Source organism: Manacus vitellinus, unplaced genomic scaffold (genome assembly GCF_001715985.3).
Source record: "Manacus vitellinus isolate BGI_N305 unplaced genomic scaffold, ASM171598v3 scaffold_11_pilon, whole genome shotgun sequence".
Classification (NCBI taxonomy): Eukaryota; Metazoa; Chordata; class Aves; order Passeriformes; family Pipridae; genus Manacus; species Manacus vitellinus.
Window position 1 is genome coordinate 4,178,657 of NW_021938895.1, and position 23,556 is coordinate 4,202,212.

Sequence of the window (23,556 nt, forward strand, 5' to 3'; positions counted from 1 at the left end):
AAAATATCAGTTTACATGTCTGTGTTAAGGTGTCATGGTTTTTGAAGTCAGTTAGGAGTATTTGGCATAAATCCTATCCACAGGGAAATTACAAGCCAAACCAGATGCCTCCCAAACCTCCTGTTGACTGTGTATGGTAAAAGACCCCATGCATTTCATAAGGCAGCTCTACAGTTCTTCATACATTGCTAAAAGCAATAATTACTTTGGAACTTTATTCATGTCTCTCATAATGTGACAATGCTATAAATTCAGTAAGTAAATGGATTATGTAACTAAAGTTAACATTCATATTTAACAGAATATAACCCACCCAGACCAAGAAGATCTCTAATCTAGGCAAAAGTTTTCTTACAAGTAGTTTCAATGGAATTAGGTAGAAATTAGCTGTAACACTGTAAGGAGAATGACATATCTGTTTTATATCATGGTTCTGGTTATCAAAGGGTATTTTTTGAAGAGCCATGGACATGACTCGACTCAGTCATGGAAGTGAGATCTCTTGACCTATTGCAAATGAGACAGCACAATAGCAGTGCCTTTAACTTTTGGTAACTTATTTGTTTACTTCTGTTTAGAAACAGCTGAGTAAGAAACCTAGTTCTGCATGAACAGATTATACAATGGCCCAAACATGTACACAGCCAAATGAAAGATAATTATGAGAAATAAAACATGTTGTTTCAAATCAGTTCCCTAACAAAGTCTAAAAATATAAGAAATCCTATCATATTAACAAGCGAAAACTGCTCTATCACTTGAAGGATAGTTGGGTAATTATTCAAACCTGAACAAGACTGGATTGTCAAGTGAAATAATAATTTAGAGTATTTCATGATAATGAGATAGATCTCAAGGCCATTAGCAGTGGCTCATATGGCCAAGGTTCTCCGAGAGAGAGAGAGAGAATATTTAAGTGAAACTTGTAGGAACTAGTTTGAACTTGTATATTTGAACAGCTTAGTACTCTCTCCTAGTTTCCATTCATTCCTGGAGAGAAAGGTGTCTATCATGTAAAGACTGTGAAATCAGCCAGGCTCTCGAGACTGAAATCCCTGAGGGCAAAAATTAAAACATAAAATAATTAGAAAATTGAGCCACACTGAAACCCATAGAGTTTATATTAGGAATCTTTTTCTAATAAGATTTTAAGGTCTGGTTCAGCACCCAGTTGTTTCCTCTTTCCTGATTCTTTCTCTATGATTCAAAAACAACCAAATCTTCTCTGACTTCAGGTTTGTCAAGAAGAATTATAGCTTTAGATGTAAGGGCTTTTAAGATTAGAAACAGAAGAAGGAATTACTTTTTCTCTATAAAATTGGTCCTGCTTATGAGACATTTGTATGTGTATGCTTCATTATCTTACGTTTGTTTGCTTTTAACCACTACAGGAATAACTCAATAGCTGATGGTCAGACAGAAGCCAGCTAATCCCTAAAAAAACAGTTTCTAGCCTGCAGTTTATAAGGTACAGTAAGGTAAATGTGTCAAGAGTTGCCGTGGATTAGAAATACTGCTTGTTTTAATATTCTCCTTATGATCCTCCTCCTCAGTACAGAGGTTTCCAAACACAGGACCAGACCCAGGTCTGGCATGCCAGGCATGCTCCAATGAGGAACTCTCCTCTACACCTTAATGAACACCTCCTGGGCCAACTGGTCTCTGGGGTGCTTGGACTAGAGTAGACTAGACTAGGGTTTACAGGAGGTTAAGCAAAAATGCTGACTAAGAATTTGTAAATCAAATATTAAAAGACCGATTAAATATTTTACGATCTTTTTACTTAGGCTCTGATTTGAAGTTTAGTTCATCTGCCAGCCAGAGATCTGCTGAAAGTTAATTGATGGAGGAAGAGTAAATAACAACTGATGCTGCTGGCCCTAAGTATGCGAGGCATTTAGGAGTATTCCCAACCTCAAGTGTGCAGTCACTGACGTGCTCATTTGTCTCACTAGGTTAGTGTCACTAGGGCTCAGATATGTGATCAAATTACCGCCGTGAAAGTGGTTTAAGCTTATGTGTTTTCCCTTGTATTGTATATTTGCACATGTCTCCAATGACACCAAGTAATCCTTTAAATTGTGTTAATTTGATCAGGCATCCAAGTAACCAGTGCAGCAAATTGGAATAGGTGGCTATGGAAAGTAGAGATGATGCCTTGTAGAAGACAAATAGCTTGTATGGAGGAGAGAGACATCCAACAGAACCACTACTGTTCAGTCTACCAAGATTAGGGTATAAATCTCTACTCTTTCTCCTTCTACAAAATCAAGGCTTTTTAACTTATAAACATGACCTGACAAATTGCTTTAGTGGATTTTGGTTTTTTCTCTGTGTTTTTTTAAAGTGAAAGAACTAACTAAATTCTTATAAAACAGCTGCTGGTCAATTTTTGGCTACCTGACTGGTCTGGTGCCACTTAAAACCCATCCAGAACTCAAAGAAAAATTCAGAATCTCACCATCCAGCAAGAGCCCTCATCATATCTGGGGTTTGGAGCTGAAAATTTAAAAGCAATCCGAATATTTAGTTTTAGAAAAGGATGGCTGAGCTCGTGTCTGAGCTCCATTTCAAGAGAAGTTTGGTAAGAATTTGCACATACCAAAGTTCAATTTATGTAACGAGCAGGAAGAGTTATTGGACTAATCATTTTTAATAGAGATTCCTCGTCCTTAATACCGAGCTACACAATAGAACTTAATAGCTTGTGGCAAATACATAATTTACACATGGATTGTGTCTGAATACAAATGTATACATAAAATATCACAGACTTAATGAAGGTGCGGGTTTTTTACAAAATCAATTTAATTGATTTTGCTGATAGGTCCACATTTATATATTCGTAAGCTGCATTTTGCTTTACCTGCACATGTGGCCTAGTCATGATTTGCAAGGGAGGAAGGGAAAACTCTGAAAATGCAATTAGAAACTCAGCACACAGAGCGCAGGGAGTTTTGAAGTGTCTGGAGTAAGACACTCGGAAATAACACTCCACCGTGACCCAGCGGTGGGGCTCATTTACAAACTACTCATCGGAAAAGGTCAACCTCCCAGAACGCTCATGACTATTCAGGGTGTTTTGCAGCATTTGAGCCCAGTGAAGCTGGTAATGAAGTTTTCCCCTTAATGCTGAATGTATTTGTGCTGTTCAGCTGCAGTCAGTGGGTTACTTGTGTTTGGCTTGGGCTCCTACCAGAGCATGGAGAAGACAAGGGCTGAAGAAGGTGGCCAGCGTTGTGGTTGATGCACAACTGCAGCCAGGAGGACAGAGGTCAGATGGAAACATAGGGGTGTGTTTCAAAGGGAGTGGCACGGGATGATGGCTGCTTTACCCTTGGGAGCACTGGCTTATCCAACAGCCCTGAAAGCTGCTTTTCACTACAAAATACACCCACAGCTCATCCTCCCTCTTGTTAATATGATACTTTTTGTCATCAGTAACTCACAAAAGCTCTGCATTTTAGAAAAGCGTGGAGACAGTCACTAGGGCAGGGCTGGCAGGCCCAAAGAGCAGCAGGGATGCTGAGGCTCTGCCGCCGCCCACCCCCACCGCATGCTCTGTGGGGCCAGGCTGGCCCGCCTTACCTTTGGGATGCCAGGGGTCCGTGAACTCGTACTTCCCCACGCCGATTGTCCGCAGCATCTGCACCCCGTTGGTGTTGTCCGGGCCGCCCGTCCCGCGCTGGGGGCAGCGGGGCGGCTGCCTGCCATTGGTGGCGGGCGCGGTGCTGGGCAGGGTGGCCGAGGGCAGGGCTGGCGGTGGCGCGCGCAGCATGGGGCAGGCCAGGTGGCCATTGCCCACCGCCCCGGGGCCCGGTCGTGGGCCACGGGCCCACGCCGCTCATGGAGGACATGCTGAGGGGCTGGCTGTTTGGTGTACAAGGGCTGGCTCTGGAGGTTGACCACCATGTTGCTGAGGGCTGGGAGGGCTGCGGATGGAGCTGGTAGTGGGCCGGCATCAGCGGGAGCTGGGGGGTGACGTGCGGAGGGAGGGAGGGCGTGACACCGATGACGGGGGCCTGGACGTTGGCGGCAGGGCTGAAGGTTGGCGGCTGTGTCATCCCGTAGGAGTGCGTGATCAGGGCAGGCTGGCTGCCCGCTGCCACTGTGGTGACCCAGGGAGCTGCACCTGCGGCATGAAGGAAGGCCAGCAATGGTGGTGGGCTTAGCACGGGGCAGAAGACAAATAAACACTCCCAGCCTTCCCCTCCCGCATCTGTGCCCGCCACCGAATCGCGCCGACGCGCTCCCCTGCACGGCACCTGAAGCAGTTCAGGGTCTGGAGCTGTTCCCAAGCAGTAAGTGCATAAAATTGCTGCAGCGATGTGAGCGCAATTGTTAAAATACTCGTCAGTTGACATGCAGCATGTTTGTGGTTTTATGTATTTTGCACTTTATGCAGCTTAAGCGCACACTTCCAAGAAAATTAACCTCTTTTCCCGCTGTGCTTTCACGGCTCCCTGACAAACACTCTGTGTGTATAATAATGGTGCTCCAGCCACTACAAAGACATTGTAATTAGGCGTCTGGCATAGTAGCACAATGTATGATATGTGTCTGGAAGCTGGAAATCATTTCAGGTAGTTCTGGACATAAAAGAGGTCTTAAAGTATTACAGAGTGCCTTTTCCTCTAGTGAAGGCAGAGAAGGAAAAATAAAAACCACTCTAATGAACTTGCAGCATCTTAATACATTCATATTAGCCCCAGCACAGAAGAAACTTGAAGGATCTTTACAATGAGAGAAAAACCCTTCTAAAGAATAAAGAAAGGGCTCACAATGAAGTCTAATTTACAGAGGTAAATGGAGATAGTGCATTGAATTTGCTTCTAACGATTTTCCCTGGTAGAATTACAAATAAGATTAGAAACTTACCTGGGTTTTCATTCTCCCTCATCTGTTTAGATGGAGGCTCATCAGTGTCCCAGGGCGTGGACTGATTGATGGGTGTCTGTCCCCACCTGACGCTCGTTGCAAGTCCTTGAGGCTGATTTTCAGTCTTGGAAATGCAAGGTGTCTACCAGAGAGAAAGAAAAATACAGAATAAAAATGTTTTGACTGCTGGGATTAATTACAGTTCCTCAAAGCTAGTAGTTTGCTTGTTTGTTACTGTCCAAGAGGATATCCTAAGATCTTTAAATAACATTCATTTGGGGGCTGGACCAGATGATGTCCAGAGGTCCCTTCCAACCCTAAAAATTATGTGATTCTCCTCCAGGCTTGCATGACACAACCATATGGAAACACAAAATAGTTGACAAAAATACTTCTGGATATTTAATAGATCTACCTTAAAAAAAAAATAAGAATCCTCAACAAACTAGTATTTTCAGAAATAAGTTGCTTCATTCGCAATGTAAATAAACCCCCTCAGTGACAACCCAGATATGGTAATATCCATTCAGTTACAGCTATATAAAATGGGAAAATCCTCTGTTTCCTCAATGTCTTCCGAAAAGAGTGAGTTTTGTTTAGCAGGAGACAGAACAAGAGAGACTTATTTACAACTGTAGGACAAATTACTGTAGAACAGTAAGGAGAAGTATTAGTATTTACTGTCTTTCAACCCTTAAAATTGAATGCCAATTAAAAAAAAAGCAGCATAACAACATTGGCTGCTAAAGTGGGTATGTTGGCAGGTCTTCAGAGAGGTTAAAATAACTGTAAAGTCTGGGAAGGATTGGGGCTGAATAATCATCAAAGGGGATATGACCTGAAAGAGATCTCTTGATGAAGAAACTATCACGTGGATTTAAATGCTACGCAAGCCCCCCTGCTGCAGTTTTAGAGGATCTTCCCAAACAACCATTCCTTTGCTGAGAAAAGGCCTGTCAAAAACAAGGGTGCTCCAACAGGTCTCATTTATTTATGTCTGCAGTGTATTTCACTGCTGGAAGATTAAAAGTTTTTTTTGTTTTGTTTTGTTTTTACGGGTGTCAGAACCTCTAAACCAAGCAAAAGGAACCAGCTGCCTGTTACTGAATGAGTATTGAGGACTGAAGCCATAAAGAACAGGAGACCAGTCTGAGCGATTGCTTGTTTGCCTTACATCTGGGAAGTAATTTAACTCAGAGATGAGGGCACAGCAGCTCCATAAATGCCCTGGGTCACACAGTACCAATGAAATCTCTGTCAACACCAGCAGCCTTTTCCCCCATCATGGGTACCTCAATCACCCCATGAAAGGAAGTCATTAAGCAGACCCATTCATGCCCTCTGCAAATACAGGCACACCTTTCCCAAGCCCATCGGTCATTCCTCCTGTCTTTAAATCCTCTGGAGGTGCCTGTTTCCTCCTGCCCTCCCCTTCCTTTTTCCCACACTAGCACCTGGGATCCAATGCTCCCTCCTTCATCCATGAGCCTCCAACATCTCCTGACACCCACACCATTTCCCACCTGAGCTTTAAACTCCATGGGCTCCGGGAGTCAGGAGTTTTCGGTGCAAACCTTGATGGAGGTCAGGATTTTTGCTGTGCTGATCTCTTTGCTCCCAGAAGCCACAATAGGGATTTTTACCCCCCTAGAAATGCTATTCTTTGTAAAATGTAGATGCTCGCAGGGAAACGTGATTCTTTTTTCCTATGGAATCTTGAAGTTAGACTGTTGTTTTTCAAAGCACATCAATTTATTCTTTTCCATAGTTTCGGGGTTCTGTTTTGGTTTTTTTTGGTCACCCTTTTTTGGAGGGGGTGAGGGTTTTGAGTGTGTTTTTTTGTGTTTGTGTGTCTGTGTGTTTTTCCTTTTTTTAATTTAATTTCTCCAGATTTTCTTTCTATTCTACTGGCACCAAGAACAATGATATCCTGGTTTTAGATTCACAATTCCTTCTGTCCCCACTATTTCAACTACTTCTGTAACTTTTGCAATTGAAATAAAAAGAAAAGACATAAAGAGAGGACATGCAGACAGTGAAGAGCTTTAAGAGCTCTGTTCTATTCATGGCGAAGAAAGGGCAGGAGGGGAAGAAATAAATCTCAGTTTTGAAATGCTTTCTATTTATAAATTGTCCTGAGAAAATGGTTAATCTGAATACCTTTAGCTTTTACATTGTACAAGGTCTTTGACACAGGAGGATATAACGCTGCTGGTGGTTTACCAGTTCATGTTAGCAGTATCCCTTTGGATCCAGCTAAACTGTTTAACAGCAGCCAAAGCACTCTGCAGTAGAAAAAGAAAGAAGAAAAAAAAAAAGGCACCACCAGCAGTCTCTGCCTATATATCAGCTAAAATACTTCCTCCTGAAACACTAATATTTATCCTAAAGTAAAGCCTAAAAAACTGAAAATGCAATATAGAGAAGTGGGCATTTTTAGGAACAGAGAGGAGGATTCATAATTCAAATCATGCCTGGTGTGTTCCACATGTGGCGTCTGTGTGTTGCATTTCTTTGTTACATGAAATGGGTCTTATGAGTGGGTTTGAAATACACACTTGTCATTTTTGAGTGGCATTGTCGAGACATGCAGCATCTTGTTTAACTTTGTTACATCCCTAACCTCCTTTAAAACATTGTCAATCTAAAATAAGAAAAAAATTATCCCTGTACCTTGAATAATACAGAACCCCACACATGCTACAATTTTAAAAGAACCCATATGCTCTGTACAGAATGGGTAAGAAAGGGAGTATGTGACACAGCTCCCTAAATCCTACAAAAATCCATTTGCCTATTTTGAAACTTGCTTTCCAAAAAAAAAAAAATAGAGCACCAGATCAGACACAAGTGAAACTGGTGAAGTTTGCAGCCAAGTTCAGATCTAAACTTCATACTTTGAGCATTAATAAAGAGGAATGAGGATTGCAGGTTTGCTGTCAATAAATGAGCTAAATGCTATTTTTTTCCAAATTTTGTTTCGTTAAACATGCTCAGAAACCCTGCTTCTTAGACACTCAGTGAATTTAAATGCCCAAATCCAGCACGTTGCTTTCAAACTGTACTCCTGAGCTTGTATTTATTTGATCAGAAAGTGGTAGAGACCAGTTGATATGAAATCACAACACACGTTCATGAAACACAGACAATAATGGTGGCGGAAACAGAAAAAAACGCTTACTGAACTTCCTTTTTTAATATATACATACTTGTGGTCTCTGATCTAATTTCTGCGTTATTTTTATTAATACATGAAGGGTTACATTACAAGTGTTAAATGTCTCTGATCCGATTGCAGCAATTACCCATTTGCGTCTCTGGAAAGCAAAATTATTTCCAACATTATCAAACAAAGGAACTTTCTGTCCATGCGCTCAGGCACATGACAGCCCTCTATTTGATGCTTTTAATGTACAACACAAATGACCAAAAAATGGCCTGTATTATGCTAGTTGGGCAGGGGGACGAGCTGTGTTCCATTAGTGATCCACAGACTTCACAGAAACTAATTGTACTGTTACACTTTTATCTTTAGCTTTCATGTCAGATGCTTGTTTGAATTAAACATGGAACACATGAAAAAAGGAAATGCATTACAAAATCTACTGGGTATACATCTTAAAATACTGCCAAATGTCTATTTACATGAAAAGACCAGAAGGTTTCTAAAAGGTCTGTTGAAGCCTGGCTAGTCAACAGCAGCACTGGCTATTTAATTGCCTGAAATTCCTGGCAGACTACAAAGACTACTAAACCAATCATCAGCATCTTTGTAGTAGCCCTAAAATGTTCAATTTGTGCTCTTTGTCATGGATAGAGTACTCTGAAACCAAATCTGAGGATTTTTTCTTTCTTTATTTTGAAATCACCATTAAGAACCAATAAAATGTTCAGCTGAAGCCTGCATTTCACCACCTGCCACACTTTAAACTCCAGCAGGGAGCAGTCTCCCAGTTTTAAGGAAACTAACCACAATACAGATGTACAGGCAGAAGAGAGTAAGATGGAACGATTTTCGAATTACATGAGACCAACACAGACAAGTTGCCAGACTGTCAATTTTTTGTAGCTCAAACAGTCATAAACCATGGCCCATAGGCAACAGTAATTGGTGTACAGCTGGTCCACTGAACCTTATTATATTAAAACATTAAAAATCTTCAGATTCATGGGGCTTTTCAAAATATCCACAAGAAGGTTCATGAGTTCACAGCCATTAGTGGGGTGCTCAAGATTGGGAATTATTGACTCAGTTCATACTGCATCAGCTTACACGTTTACTATTAGGTGTCGCATAGGCATAGCTATAACTAAGTCAGACTTTAAGTCCAAAGTTTTACAAATCTTTGATGAAATAAGACCTAAACTTTCAGTAAGACCTTTTTTACATCAATGGAAACACAAGACCTATTTTACTACTACTACTACCAGCATCAAAGAGTATGTTAGTGGAATTAAAAAAACCCAACACAACAACCACAAAAAATCCAACAACAAAAATTCCAACACAATCTTCCCCAGGCTCAACACCACCAAACACTTCCTAGGAGGTCCTTATAAACACATTTCAGCAATTTCCCCAAAGCTTGTGGAACTGCTGACAAACATCCTGTTACAGCTCAGAGTGCTAAGGCCTGTTCAAACAGTTTCATGAGCAAAAAAGAACTAATCTGGAAAGAGAGATCCTATTTGTGGTTCCCAGCAATCAAAATTATTTTACTAAGGCCTTCATTTAAAGTGATGGATAAGAAGGAGTGATTCTCTGTTCCAATTATCCAAAAGAGATTGGGAATGGCAGCTTAATACCAAGATAATGTATCCAATATGCAACCCAGTCTATTCTCTCTCCCCATTGAAACTAAAAAGGCTAAGACACACACATACATAGAGCAAAGCATTCCCTCCCAGGGATTCAGATTTTATGGCCTGTCATGGCTAAAAGCACCTTCAATTTAATGAGGGAACTCCTTTTAAAGCTGTTTTCTATTCCTCTCTCTAACTGGTAATGACTGGTGGCCCTGGTTGGGTTTTAAGTCTGCATGCTCTAAAAAGTTTAGTGGTCTCTGCACTGAAGAGTTTATGATCTAATTTGTAGTTCGCACTGCTAAATATTGCATGAAACAGGCATTATTTGTGTGGACAAGGTATGCATGTAAAATCTGAACCATACCGGGATAGATCTTCATCTGGAGTAAATTCCTATACTGCGCTGGACAGGACCCCAAGCATAATTCTGAGTTTAGTCCATAGCCAGAGAATCTCTTAAGGATGGAAGCAGAGCTTTTAAAGATGCAGTGATGACAGCAATATCTCCCTAGCACTGGCTGTTGGCCTGGGCTACAGAAATGAAACTGTTGTTCTAAGAGATGGATGTACTGTAATGTATTAAAAACCTAAGAGATATGGACAGGCCGGTGTGCAAGAGGAAGAGAACGAACAGTCCTGCAGTAAAACCTCATTCAAGAACTTGCTCATGGGTGGAGAGAAGAACTCATCTACCTTACAGTTCCCATCACCAGGCAATTCTGCGATGACACAGCGTTGTTTTTCTCTTTCCAAAACTAATGTGGGAGCAGCAAGAAAGAGAATAATACAGTTAACTCACAGGAATAATGTTATTACCCTGCATAAAAGACAAAAGCAGTCTTAGTCCCCTCTTGAGTAGAGAGAATAATTCAATACTTAAACAACTTGAACACCATCCAGCGACGAGCCACCAACCAGTGTGAGCTCCGGAGCACTAAGGCACAGCCTTCAGAGACATGGCTTAGCAGCAGGGTACAGTCTGCTTCCATTCCTGCTTTTCAGAGGATTTAAGAACAGTGCCCAACTTAAGGTTAATGACACTGGCTTAGAGAAACCCATGAGCACAGTGGGGCGCATATCCATGTGATGGATGCCCTTGACCCCTTAACCAAACTATGGTAGTTTGGTACAGGATGCAAAACGGGTAACGGTCTGAGTCGTGTTCAGGTCAAGAACTCCTCTAATTTCAATTTGTTCTCCGAAAACCCACAAAGAAATAGAGTGACACAGTGGGCATCGATGCATATGAACTTGGAACACTGATCATGCCATTAACACGTGAATAACCAGTGGCTTTTGCAAGACTCATTAATCAAGGACCAAAGAAATTTGTGGGTACAACAAATCGCATGCATACCTTTTCCATCGCATGCAATTTGACTATGAGCCTTTATTCCATAAATACTACAGCTTAAGTGAGCCTTCTTTGAGCTCTTCTGGCCAGGCAGTCTGGTTGCACGGTGGTGATCTCCCCTTGAGCTGGGACACCTCTCAAGGTGGCTCCTTGAGACAGAGAGACCTTTGACCAATGGCAGATCTGACAGGATGCTAAATTAATACTAAGGAAACATTACTAATTCATGTAGCTACTCAATTATTATAAACTTAGTACAGGTAATTACATTAGACATAAACACTTGCCCAAGTCTGAGACTAAGATTGGACCTAGTTGCACCAAGGCTCCGTAAGGAGTTTAGAAAGCAAGCAGGTCCACTCTGAACCTCATAACTCAGCGAGAGGCTCTTCCTTACTCTATTTGTTTTATTAGATTTAGACTTTTGTCCAAGTCTGAGACTCAGACTGGACCTGGCTGCACCTAAGCTCCACCAGCAGTTTAGAAAGCAAGGGAGTCCACTCTGAACTTCATGACTCACAGGGAGGGTCTTCCTTATGCTTCTGCACCTCTAGTCTCTGTGCAAAACATTCTAACTTGATTCTAACTTAATTTTCATTTGTATGTTTCTTCCATGCAGTAATTAATAAAGTGAGCCTCACCATCAACCTTTTTGAACCTTTGTAAGCCACTGTTAAATTTTGTTAAATTCCAATGAACTTACTCAACTACCTCAACAAAGTATATTGCTGTCTCTCTCTTTTGAGTGAGCTGCATTCCACTCATTTGTGGGAGTCCCATACAGGCACAGCACCTGATCCTGGCTCCATGCATAGCAGAGTTTCTCACCACCCAGTTTGTGAGCTGTTAATAAGGCAGATATATGAGCATGTCCAGATTCTTCCCCTGTGGTAGAAGACTCAACCCCAACTTTCCTGGACTGAGCCTTGGCTACCTTCAAAAATCAGACAGCCCAAATTCCTGAGTTTTGACAATGCAATGGAAGATAACTCCATACTGGGAATGGATCAACTGTCGCTGTCTCATTAACCCTTTCTAAGGCTTACCATCCACATTAGCTGCAGGTTTGGGAAGGCAAGAGAAGTAATGAGATTATGGAAAAGAAGGGAGAGGGATGGGATAGAAAGAGTTGTGAACTGACCACAGGTGGTATTTATTTCTGTCTGGCAGCTGCATAGCCCAGTACAACCACCGCTCTCACACCAGTGATACAGTCATCAGCTAGGAATGAATGCAGGACCATGGAATGACAAGAAGTGCTTCACAAATGCTACTTTGCATTCTGTCTTGGCAAATTTCACCAGCAGAGGCTCAGGTACTCACCCAGCTGCCTTCGTTTCTCAGCGAGAACATCAGGGAACGGAGCTGAGGTATCGAACCAAGGTCCCGGCTGCGACACTTGCTGCTCCAGGACACCAGGGACATCAGCGCACGACACTGGGTTCGAGCACAGAAGCCCCACTTTAGCCTGAGCAGAACCTCCTCTGCTAACACGGTCTGCATGCAGATCAACCCCAAATCAGAGCAAAGCTACGAATGCAAAATCATCTCACAACGGAGGAGAAAATGCGCGACATCCGGAACAACGCGCGGCTCGTGCTACAGAGAACATGCACTGCACAACGCGAGAGGGCTCTGAGAGATTCTGCAGGCATCCCATGGTGAAGGCAGATAAATCCAGTTCATCGTAAGTGCTTTTTGTCAGAGGGTTTAAGGAAATATGGGTAATAATGGAATAAGTGCTTGTCAGACCAGAATCCCAAGGGTGCACAAAGGATGTTGCCCCTGTGTACTGGCAAAGCTACTGAAGAACAACCTAAAGACAGGCTTCTTGAAAACTAAACATTTATCTTGAATGCAAATGCTGGCCATGGCTAGGTTCAGAAGTCACTCCATATGGCATTTTCATGCCAAATTTTCCATGGAATTCTAGTAATTATCCAAACAGGACTCTGAATTTCATTCTGGATCAGGGCCTAAAGCATTAGAAATAAAGACAGGAATACTTATGAAGTAAAAGGCTCCAATCTCAGTATTAAGTTACTGCTATAAAAGTTCCTTTTTTTTGTACTGGATGCCGACATTTTACATTCAAGCCCTCTGAACTCAGTGCTTCAATTGTAGTACACACTCCGTGGCAGGAAAGTGCATGTTCTCTGCCTACACAGCAGGCACATAAAAAGAAAGAAAAAAAAAAGGAAAACCAATATAAGCCTGTGAGTGTTGAACAGTGCTGTGTGATATTACTGATTTATTAACTTGGTTCGATCAATAAGGCTATCATCAAGGGCACATTTAGTTTGCACATAAATTTCACTTTCTAACAAGCACTTTTGTGTGCTCACTTTGGTTTCCATAATCTGATCCAGGTCTCAGGAAGCTTTCTTTAAGGTAGAACAGAGAATTCTTTTTCTAAAAAAAGGATCAAAGTATACTCGGTCAACTCAAACAAAAGGACAGTCAGTACTGTAGAAACAGCATGCTTACCTTTCACAGCAAAAAAGAAAAATAAGCCTATAGGTTTAGATTTATCACTGCCTTAAGTTCATCAACATCAATTGAGCTATTAAACTGTGGCTGAATTTGGCTCACAGTAATTTAAAAATTTCAACTTTCTTTGAGCGTCTTCCATCAGCAACATGCTAATTTAATGCATAATTTAAACTCCGCTGTCCTTTAATTCAGCATTTGTAAATAATTAAAAAAGAACTAAAAATCCTTTTGCATTTATATAGCTGGCCCCCTCCCCCCTTTTCTACTGCAAAACAAAGATGACTTTTCAATCAAGAACTTATTTATTCTTTATATCTGAAAGTAAAAGCCGTAGAAAAAAACTAGGAGAAACTGATTTACAAGATAAAACAATTAGCTCCGGGATATGTACATTAAGACTAACTAATTTCACATCATATTTTAAGGAATGGAGGAGGAATCCCAGACATATTAGACTTTATTCAAATTCTACTGAAACGTTCAATTAAGAGCATCTTATGAAGGTAAGTTATGCAGTCACTAAAATTAAGATGTGAAAAACAGCATTAAAGTGCTACTTGTCTGAGAGACTATGCACTTTAATAATCCATCCCTTTTCCTACACACAAGATAACATCTAAAATCTGGCTATTCCTGTAATTGCTCTGGTCTTTTTAAAATTTTTGGTTGTGTAGGAGAAATACAAATGTATTCAACAGTAAAAAATACTACATTCTCTTTTAAACCAAAATCACATATCTCAATGATTCCTATTAAAATCTTTTTTTTTCTCTGCAGACAGATGAAAATGCCTTTTAAAACTCAAACAAGACTGTGCAAAAACAGCTCAAACCTATCCATCTCCCAGTTGGTTCTTAAAAAGAGGTAAACATTCCCCAAGCTGTTCTGACCAGACGCGACTGGCAGATCCTTTTTGAGAATGAGGTCTCAAGATGCAACCCTGCTTCCATTCAGATTCAGAGCTTTAATAACACAAGAAGTTCAGTGCAGGAGCAGGCAGTGGGGCAGTAATTTAATTTGATTTACAATAGAGTGCTAATATATGTTTTTTTCTGGAAACACAGTCACCATTTTGTCCAGTTTCTCTGCTCTGTATGTTTTACATCAAATCATTCCTGCTCATTTTATTTCCCTATCTCCATGCTACCAGTAGGAAGCTGCCCAGTTCTCCTGTTTTCCTTGGACTAGCACGACTGCTTCAGATGCCTCAACCACCACCCTTCTAAAAGATTTATGGCAAACACATCGCATCCCAAGCTATAAATCTACCAAATGGCTATTAGATATACTTTGCTCTCCACAGCCATACGATTTAAAGTAAAACCGATAATGGTACATCTAGGGCTACTGTTTCTAGTAGGCTTGTCAAAATTGTGCTACCTTGCCACACATTTTTCCCAGGCACCTCGCTCTCATTTTTGGGGTGTGAATCAGGTGATCCTTCAGTATTACTCTGTTTGTGGGAATTTGTGATAATTTTTATTGTTTTAATATTAAATTATTTTAGGCATCCAGTTTGAGTCATTGGACTCATTAAGAAGAGGAAAACCATCAAGGATGGAGAGTTTGGCCAAAGACTTCTGTGCTTTGGAAAATCCCCTGTTATGTATCTTTTAAAGAAAACTCATGCTGCGAAAAGCATAATACCGCCTACTCTCTTTGCTCACGGGAAGTTAACACAAAGTAAACCACCTCTAAAAATATTATCTCCCACTCAAGAAACTTCAGGGTGACAGGGAGAGACAGAGGGGTTATTGTGAGCCCTAAATAATGCAAGTTGGTTCTGCAAGCCATGAAGGGAAGGATAAGCTAAAATTAAATGACCTTTGGTAGGGATACCTCACCTACATCAGAGCAAGTCTGTTATCTGATCTTCCTAATTCTCCTCCTCTGCTGTTGCAGGTCATGGTCCATCAGAAGCTGCTATTTCTGCTGGGATGGGTGCAAGTCAGACAGTGCCCTCGTAACCCCCCAGGAAGAACTGCCAGGGAGGCCAGCTCAGGGTCATCACAGGTAAAACCCCTTAAGAGGCAGCATGTCCCCTGCTGAACTTGCTGTGGCTTTCAGGAGAGGCAAAGGGAGTTCTAGCTGTCCTTTGTGCAACCATTGCCTCAGTCAAACTGAGCTGTAATAAAGCTTCAATTAGCACACAAATCTATAAATATCTAACACTGCAGATCAAAATGGCCAACTTTGGTCGCAAATGTTGATCAGAGTGAGAGAAGAATCAAAATGGGACCATGCACCTACTCTGAAAAAAAAAAAAAGGAATGCTTTCCACTCAACAGGTAGAGATCAAAATAATCTTTACTGTGAATCCAAAATCTCCTTTCTCATGCATAACACAGTTTTTGGAGTGACTGTTAGCTTCAGACAAGCACTGACTGTACACCAGACTATCCAGATCTTATTAGAACAAAGCACAGAGCCTTATCTTGTTTTTTTACATTTATTGATGACTCTGTGCTAAATTCAAACACAGATCACATGTTGATTCTCTTAAAAAATCACTGAATTAGGAAGAAAGTTGAGCCATTAGGCAAGATCTTCCACCAAACATGCATGTTTCAGAAAAAGCCACAGAGTTTGTGAGATTAAGATGCTTTGAAAGGAGATATAAAGTTGGACTAGATGATCGTTGTAGGTCCTTTCCCATTGAACAACTTCCATTTTATTCCTATCCTATCCTATCCTATCCTATCCTATCCTATCCCTTCCCATCCCATCCTATCCTAATTCTATTCTATATAAAATAAGTGGATGTATATATATGCATATATATCTCCCCTCCTAATACTGAAATGTGGATGCTATTAAAATAGTCCTCTCTGCTTCTTTCTAAAAAAAGTCCAAACTTGTACTAGGAAAGAAAAACAAGAGGTAAAAGCTAGCAGAGTAGCTGAGGATCCGCTTTTCTAATGCTGCATTTGATTTATTACATGATTTGTTTTCAATGACTGGTTCAATCAATCCTGATAAAATTAACAAAGACAATGATCAGAAATACCAGACTAAAACGCAATACAAATTATTTGGTTCCAGGGGATCCAATCAAAGGAAACAGGATTAAATTAAGCAGTGATAGGATTAAGGAGAAGTTGCTGTATAAAGTCAGAAATGTATTAGTACTTCGGGCCATTTGCTGTGTCTGTAGGTTGCCATTTCCAGATCTTCCTAGAGTTCTCAATACACTTTAAACAAAATTGAGTTTCTTAGGTATCACAGAGGTAATGTGGAAATAATTATAGTAATAATGATAATGATAATTATAATGTTACTATTATTTCACAGTACCACAGTATGTGGGGCTCTGCTGCAGGAGGCACCCTCTAAAGGAAAAATACACCCCCATACACCCTCCTCCCCCAGCAGTCTGTACCTCAAGGAGTTTACAGTCCATGTGCACTACACAGAGATCAAAGGGTGACAGAATATCAGGACACAATCAAAAAGACAGAAAAACCTATTTAATTCTACAACGTTAGTGAAGCACAAAGATGAAAAAGCTACTGTTCGACAAGGACTGTTAATGAAACTTGCCAGTGATACAGCTGAAAATGTAGTTCTTACCTAAAAATCAAAGTAAATACAAGTAGCACAGGAGAAGTACTTCTATTTGCTGTGTACTAAGCTAAACCTCGAGCAGCTGACAAGGTCCTAAGCACTGAACAGAGATTTACCTTCAAATGCCTTGGACTTATGCTGGTTCAGCTGGACCCATTAGTGACCAGCTGCAAAGGGACTTTGTGTCCGATGTGAGGCAAAAGAAATGTCTGGGGACATCAGAAGCCAGCTCATTTGGGAGTAATTCAGAAAACATAAATGCTGAGTTAGAGTGAAACCAAACTCAATTCCTGCCCCCTTCTTCCACTAAGAGAATCGTTTAAAAGATAAATGAAGGATGTGGAGAGGTAGTCCCTAAGGACTTTTAATAAAGCTACTTTAGAATGCTGGCACGCTGTGCTGCTTGCAAATCCTGGCCCCATATGCTACATGGGATGAGGAAGGACAGTGGACTGGATGTGCTGCTCACATGGCAGCACAAGACAGAGGAAACCTACACTGCCATTGATCACACTGTGCATGCTAGGGGCTAAAGCAGAGAGAGGGTTTTCCCAGCTTTCAAATAAAGTAAGAAAAGGAGTGTGATGTAATCTGAACAAAAGGCAAGGCACATGTGAGCAGATCAGATCCAAATCAACAGTCCCACCCATCTTTGTCTCTTACAGAAGCATTCAGGATCTGTATGGGAAGACTCCTTCCTTATCACTTGGTACAGTACCATTTCCATTTCTAGGTATGCACAATTTAGTAGCTGCCAGTTGCCCATCCTGTCATCTGACAGGATTTAGTCACTTGTGATCACCCCAGGACATTCCATGCATGCAGGGAACAGATCAAGCTAAGTATTTCGGCAACTGAAAGCTGACCTCTGGAGTGTGGGCTGGTCTTTGTCCTAAAGGAAACCACTGGAGACATGAGACTAATTTCTGCTGGTCAGCAGGCTCAACGTTCACCCACAGTATCTGGTTTGTATGGCTATGGCTGTGTGTCCTATCCTTGCAGTTCACCATTTGCACCAGGTATTGATGCTGAAGGACTGTCCTTGCAAGACTGAAAATTTGATGAGCTGCTTTACTTACTGAGCTTGAGAAACTATTTAGAGAAACATCCATCTCTCCCTTCCCACAACTTAAAGACTTAATATTTTATCTTTGTTTTCAGCTACGACAGTGAATAAATTTTAAAGCATCAGCTCTTCTCAGGCAAAAGACATTTGGCATTATGATTAAGAATACATTATTTCATCTCTTCTGTCCCCTTAAACAGTTTCTTATTTGTATGTGCGGGCTTTTTCTCATGCTCTGCCTTGCTATATTCTTTTTTCAATCTCATTGCAATTTTTTTTGTAAGTATTCTCAGTTTCATTTTCTTACTTTATTTTCCCCATGTCTCTATCTCTCTCCTCACCCTTTCTATCACGCTCTCTCCAAAGTGAAAAGAAAACCCAATTATACTCCTGTTAGAACTGAACTTTCAAATCCATCATGTGCTAGTGGGCTCAAAATTAGGCAAATAAATTCCCTCAACCCTACAAATTAAATTGAGTCTTTGCATATGTTCTTTTAAGAGCACAAAGATGTCAAGTATTCACCCAGCTGTCACAAAATATGATGAGCAGGCACTTTGAATTCATATAGATTTTCTAAATCGTCTGTCAGATTTAACAGAAATGCTAATGGATCCAAAAGTAAATTCTAATCTATCCTAAGTATCTGGTTATTATTTGTATTGCAGTAGGACTTGGAATTGCTAGTTGAGAATCAGGGCACAATCTCAATGCATGTCACATACAAAGATCATTTGGATGATGTGCAGGTATTATTTTGGACTTTCTCAATTTTTATCTCATTATTTTAACCAACACCCTCCTCATAGGTATACTCAAGCTAATTTAAGAACAAAAGTACCATCAGCTTGTAAACATCATTACCTAATGTGTAAGCTATTGAAACCCAGGTCTTACATTTGCTAAAGGCAGAAACTGTCTCCCAAGTGAAGATTTTGAAGGAAAAAAAGCTACCAAGAAGGTCAGACTTTGCCCATGTTTCATTTTGGTCAAAGCTCACTATAGAAGGGGAGCAAACAGCCTCAGCATATGGATGGGAACTTGCATGGAGCTGCCAATGCCAGCAGGTTGGACATTCCACAGTGTATCTGTACCTGGCCTGTGCGGGTCCAGCACGTCCCAAACATGTAGGACTCACTACCCTGGCACTGAATACCTGTGCAGGACCTATTCAGTGGTCAACCTGACACACTCAGGGAACCTCTGATGGCATGAACACATCCTGGGGAGTTGTTCTCTACGTACTACCCTGGCTGCTTGTCTAAGAACCTATTAGGGCACCGCATAAGGCAGGAAGGTGGCACATCCTGGCTGTCAGTGATAATCCACTGCCAAAATCAATACGGTTGGCAAGCTTGCTTCACGGATATTAATGATCACAGAGCACATTTCCCAAGAATGTGTTGTCACTCCCATTGTCCAATTTCAACTCTAGTAATTACATTTCTGCCTGCCTAATATTCCCCTGTCGCTCTGAGGAGATGTGGGAGCCCTCTCATCCAGTCCCACGTTGCTTCAAGGCATCAAGGCCACGTTCAGCACCAAGCTGGACACGTGGACACAGCTTTCCCTGTTTATATTTTACACAGCAGTTACTACCTTAACAGCTTTGTGATTCTCAAAGAGGTGAAAAGTGTAAGATACTGTTGTTGCTGTTATTTAAAAAATGATTTATTTCCTTCTGGAACTAGTCATCTTGAGACATCTTTTAATTTCCTTCTCTTTCATGAGTAGATTTGTACATTTAAAATATTTACCAAAGGTTGTGCTAGGTAGGTCTCAGTTTTGTTTTCTTTTTTATTTCACTAATAAAAGTAAAATATCTATAAAATGTGACTGTCTACAGCTTTTCAATACCCAGCTTCAGGGAGTTCAAGCCCTTTCAGATCTAGCCAGGAGAGCTAACTCCACTGGCAAACTAAAAATCTGCCTTTCTCAGTGGAATAAAACTCCTGTTTACAGCTGTATAGGGCATAAATAGGAGGTTTTAAACTTGTGACATTTCCATGTCTGGAAAAGCTGTCACTCGCCCAGCACAGCATCTTACCTCGAGCTGTAAGCCCAGGGACATCAGTAGCATTAGCTCAGCTGTAAGATTACCAGAGGGAAAGAATGGTGTAGCTAAAACACTTCAAAAGCCTCCAAAAAGTCTTTCCTATATTCAGAAAACAGAAGTTTCCTTGATGGGAAGGGACCTGTATTTCCAGCTGTATGTGCCTGCAATCTTGCTTTTCAAAAATTTCTTGGTAGTGCTCAACTGACCAACTCCTGACCATGGGAATCCTTCTTGGGAAAGATCTCTGAATGCACAAAGTGAGGGAAAGCACTGGGGTTTAACATTTTTAAATATTAAAGGCTAGACAATTGTTGGAGGCTGCTCTGAACCAGAAACTGGTCAGATCAATCCTGTAAATATGGTTTTGTGGGCAAAGGAAGATGTGCTGCATACAAGTCATCATCAGTTGCCTTTGTCTGCATTCCCTGCACTCCTCCCCCTTCCCAAAGGGACCATTTGGAGTGTTTAAACAACTGCAATTTTAAATTGACACCCTTAAGCATATTTTGCATTAAAATGTAAAAAGAATGCCAAACAAAACAAGCCCAGCAAAAAATAAGAACCAGAAAAGTATGCATATGAGAAAGACTAATAAAGTGTGAGTGCATGAATGTATTCTGGAGCATTTGCATGTGTCAGAGGGAGTAGAAAGGAGGTGAGCAGATGATGAGAAAACAAGAGATGAGACACAAAGTGACAGAAAAAAAGCACCAGTTCAGGAAAAAAGAAGCAGAGAGGAAAAAGACTGTTGTGCAGATAAGCAAAGCCTCTGTGTACAACATGGGAGGAATTTTTAGAACACTGAGCTTTTATCTACTAACATCAATAGGGTTATTATAACTAACCTGGTAAGATCTAGGGGCAGCAGCTAAATGGTGTAATACAGGTACCTAATTTCAGTGTCATGCCTACTTCTCTCCATCGGCTCTGTTAGAAGCTGGAGTCTGGCAGCCCTGGATAACAAGTGGTCTAAATTACTCATCAGTCTCCAGATGGTAGGAGCCATTGTAAACTCTCTGACTATACCCCTGTGTGCACTGCAGCAAAACCAGAGGGAAAAAGGGAAAAAAATATGACAAAGAACATCATCCAGCTACATTACAAGCAGAAGAAAGAAATTCAGGAACTCTATGAAGAGAATGAAGACCTAAACCAAAGGAGATGGGATATTGGAAGTTAAATTACCTGTGCAGAAAACCTGAATGTATAAAGATTCAAAAGAAAATATAGTCTATGCATCTGCAGTTTAGTGCATCTACAGGGAAAAAAGCCAATCCCCTCCCCAAAGAAACCCCTAAACTAAACTGAAAGGAGTACATAGGAAGGAGGGATATTTTTTGTTTTGAAGTATCTAGTTCCTAATTTAATCTTAATCCACTCTGACATTTATTCTCATGGATAATTCAGTATACAAAATTTAGGGCAGAAAAAGAATCTATAAAAATAATAAGAGGTGCTTGCAAGGGCAGTATCAGCAAAAATTGCCCTTGTGTAAAAATAGTTCCTATTGCTTTGTGTCCCACTCAGCTTCAGGCAATGTACCAAGATCCCACGAAATACTTTTTTTCCCCTTGTGCAATCATTTGTGGCTCTCATCCAGCCTCTGATTATGCTAATTGTATTTGATGGAATTTGTATGTACTCTCCTTTGCTCTCGTCTCAGCTGAACATACACAAGATGCATTTTTAATTTTTAACTCTTCAAAAATAAATATATAACGCAACTTTCTCCCCAAGGTTGTGTAAAAGTCAACCTTATTACTACTTATAAACAGCAAATATACAGCCTTTATTACCAGCAAAACAAATAACCCTTTCTATATTAATATGTTGCAACAAAGCTTTTAGTTAGTGTGAGAGGAATGTCATAATGTAGGAGTTTACATAACACAGTCTGATCATGTCACCTAGACACAATTTCGTCTGCATTAAATTAAATCCACCATCATAAGAACTGCAACTTTAATAAAGATACAGGCAGGTTGGCCAGATCAAAAGCCTACATCATTTTGAGAGACACTCAAAGCAAGAGAGACAATGAGCTGTTGCAAAACCATTCCCAAGGGCTAGCAATAAAGTCCAGGACTTAAATTCCTGAATAAATCTCTTTTTTCCTTTTCCCCTTTAAAAAGCATTCTTTACCAAGTTACTAAACATCAAAACCCACTTGATTTTGCTGAGACAAAACCAGGTGACCTTAATGGCCACAATCCAGTTTTCTTGACTGTCTTCAAGGTCCCCAAATGCAGCAGAGACTGGGTTATTTCATACTTCATGGAGATCCTCTGAACCTCTAAATTATTCTTTCATTTTACTAATTGAAATCTAAAGAAAAATATAACTGCAAGAGTAAAGGACTTGCTTCCCCTTCTAAATCGAAACAGGACTGGCTTTTCATCCTTTATTTAAGTGAATTTTAGTGAAAAACATCCAACAGGCTGCCCTGTGCACCACAGCTCTGCTCTCCCGCAGCTAAAGCCTCCCATTGCCCGAGTGTATCCTTGGGACAGGACAGGACATTCACTTCCCAGAGCATCTCAGTGTGGGACCATCCAGGCTGACCACCAGAGCTGGCAATGCCTCCCAGGGCCACATTTTCAGGGGTACTCAGCTGTCTTAATAACATAGGGAGGCACCAAAGGGATTTCTGTAAGTGCCAAGGCAGAGAGGGCACTTGATTTCTGCCCAAGTCCAGACAGATGAAGTTAGGATGGCCAAACCTGAAGCTTGAAAATCCAGAGGCATCTAAAGGCTTTTGAAACCCAGACTTGGGGAGTTTATCATCTCCAAAAATGGGACATGGGTGCATTTGGAAACGTGAGCTGCTACCTGCATTCGGGAGTGTCAGCAGAAAGGAGGCAGGGGATGCAGGCTGGACAGGAGGTTTGGGCACATTCCCATTTGCCTCCCAGCTCTGACACACATGTATGTTCACACCTCTGAAGGAGACAGTGATCAGCCATTACCCTACTCATACTAGAGTTTTGACCAAATGTGTTTTGTTATTTTCCAGGAATCTGATGTGCTTGTGCAAATTACTGGTGTAAACATTAGCTCTGGAAGCTGGGTCCCCAGGTACCCATAGTTAGGGATCCTCATAGGAGGAGGCAGCCTATCTGAGATGGGCTCCTTGAGCTGTTTGCTCGGAGTGAGAGCTCTTTGCATGTCAGAATCTGCCATGTGAATCTATCCGTGGTGGAACTGGCTCTTTTCCTCAGTCTTTGTTTCTTCATTCTCCACCCTTGTACAATGAACTGACTGCCAACCACTTCTCTTGCAAGGGTGGCCGCACTTCACTAGTAAAATGTATATCATTTATTTGGAGATCAGTCTAAAAGT

At 41.0% G+C, this 23,556-nt stretch overlaps 1 protein-coding gene across 1 annotated transcript in view; it reads right to left on the reverse strand.

Annotated features, from left to right (window-relative positions):
- The window catches only part of KLHL29 (kelch like family member 29), a 324,813-nt gene that overhangs the window by 135,190 nt on the left and 166,067 nt on the right, over nt 1-23,556 (reverse strand). The window contains 3 exon segments of the mRNA XM_029965827.1: nt 3,589-3,832; nt 3,834-4,132; nt 4,879-5,020. Of these exon segments, the coding sequence (XP_029821687.1) occupies nt 3,589-3,832; nt 3,834-4,132; nt 4,879-5,020 (685 nt within the window).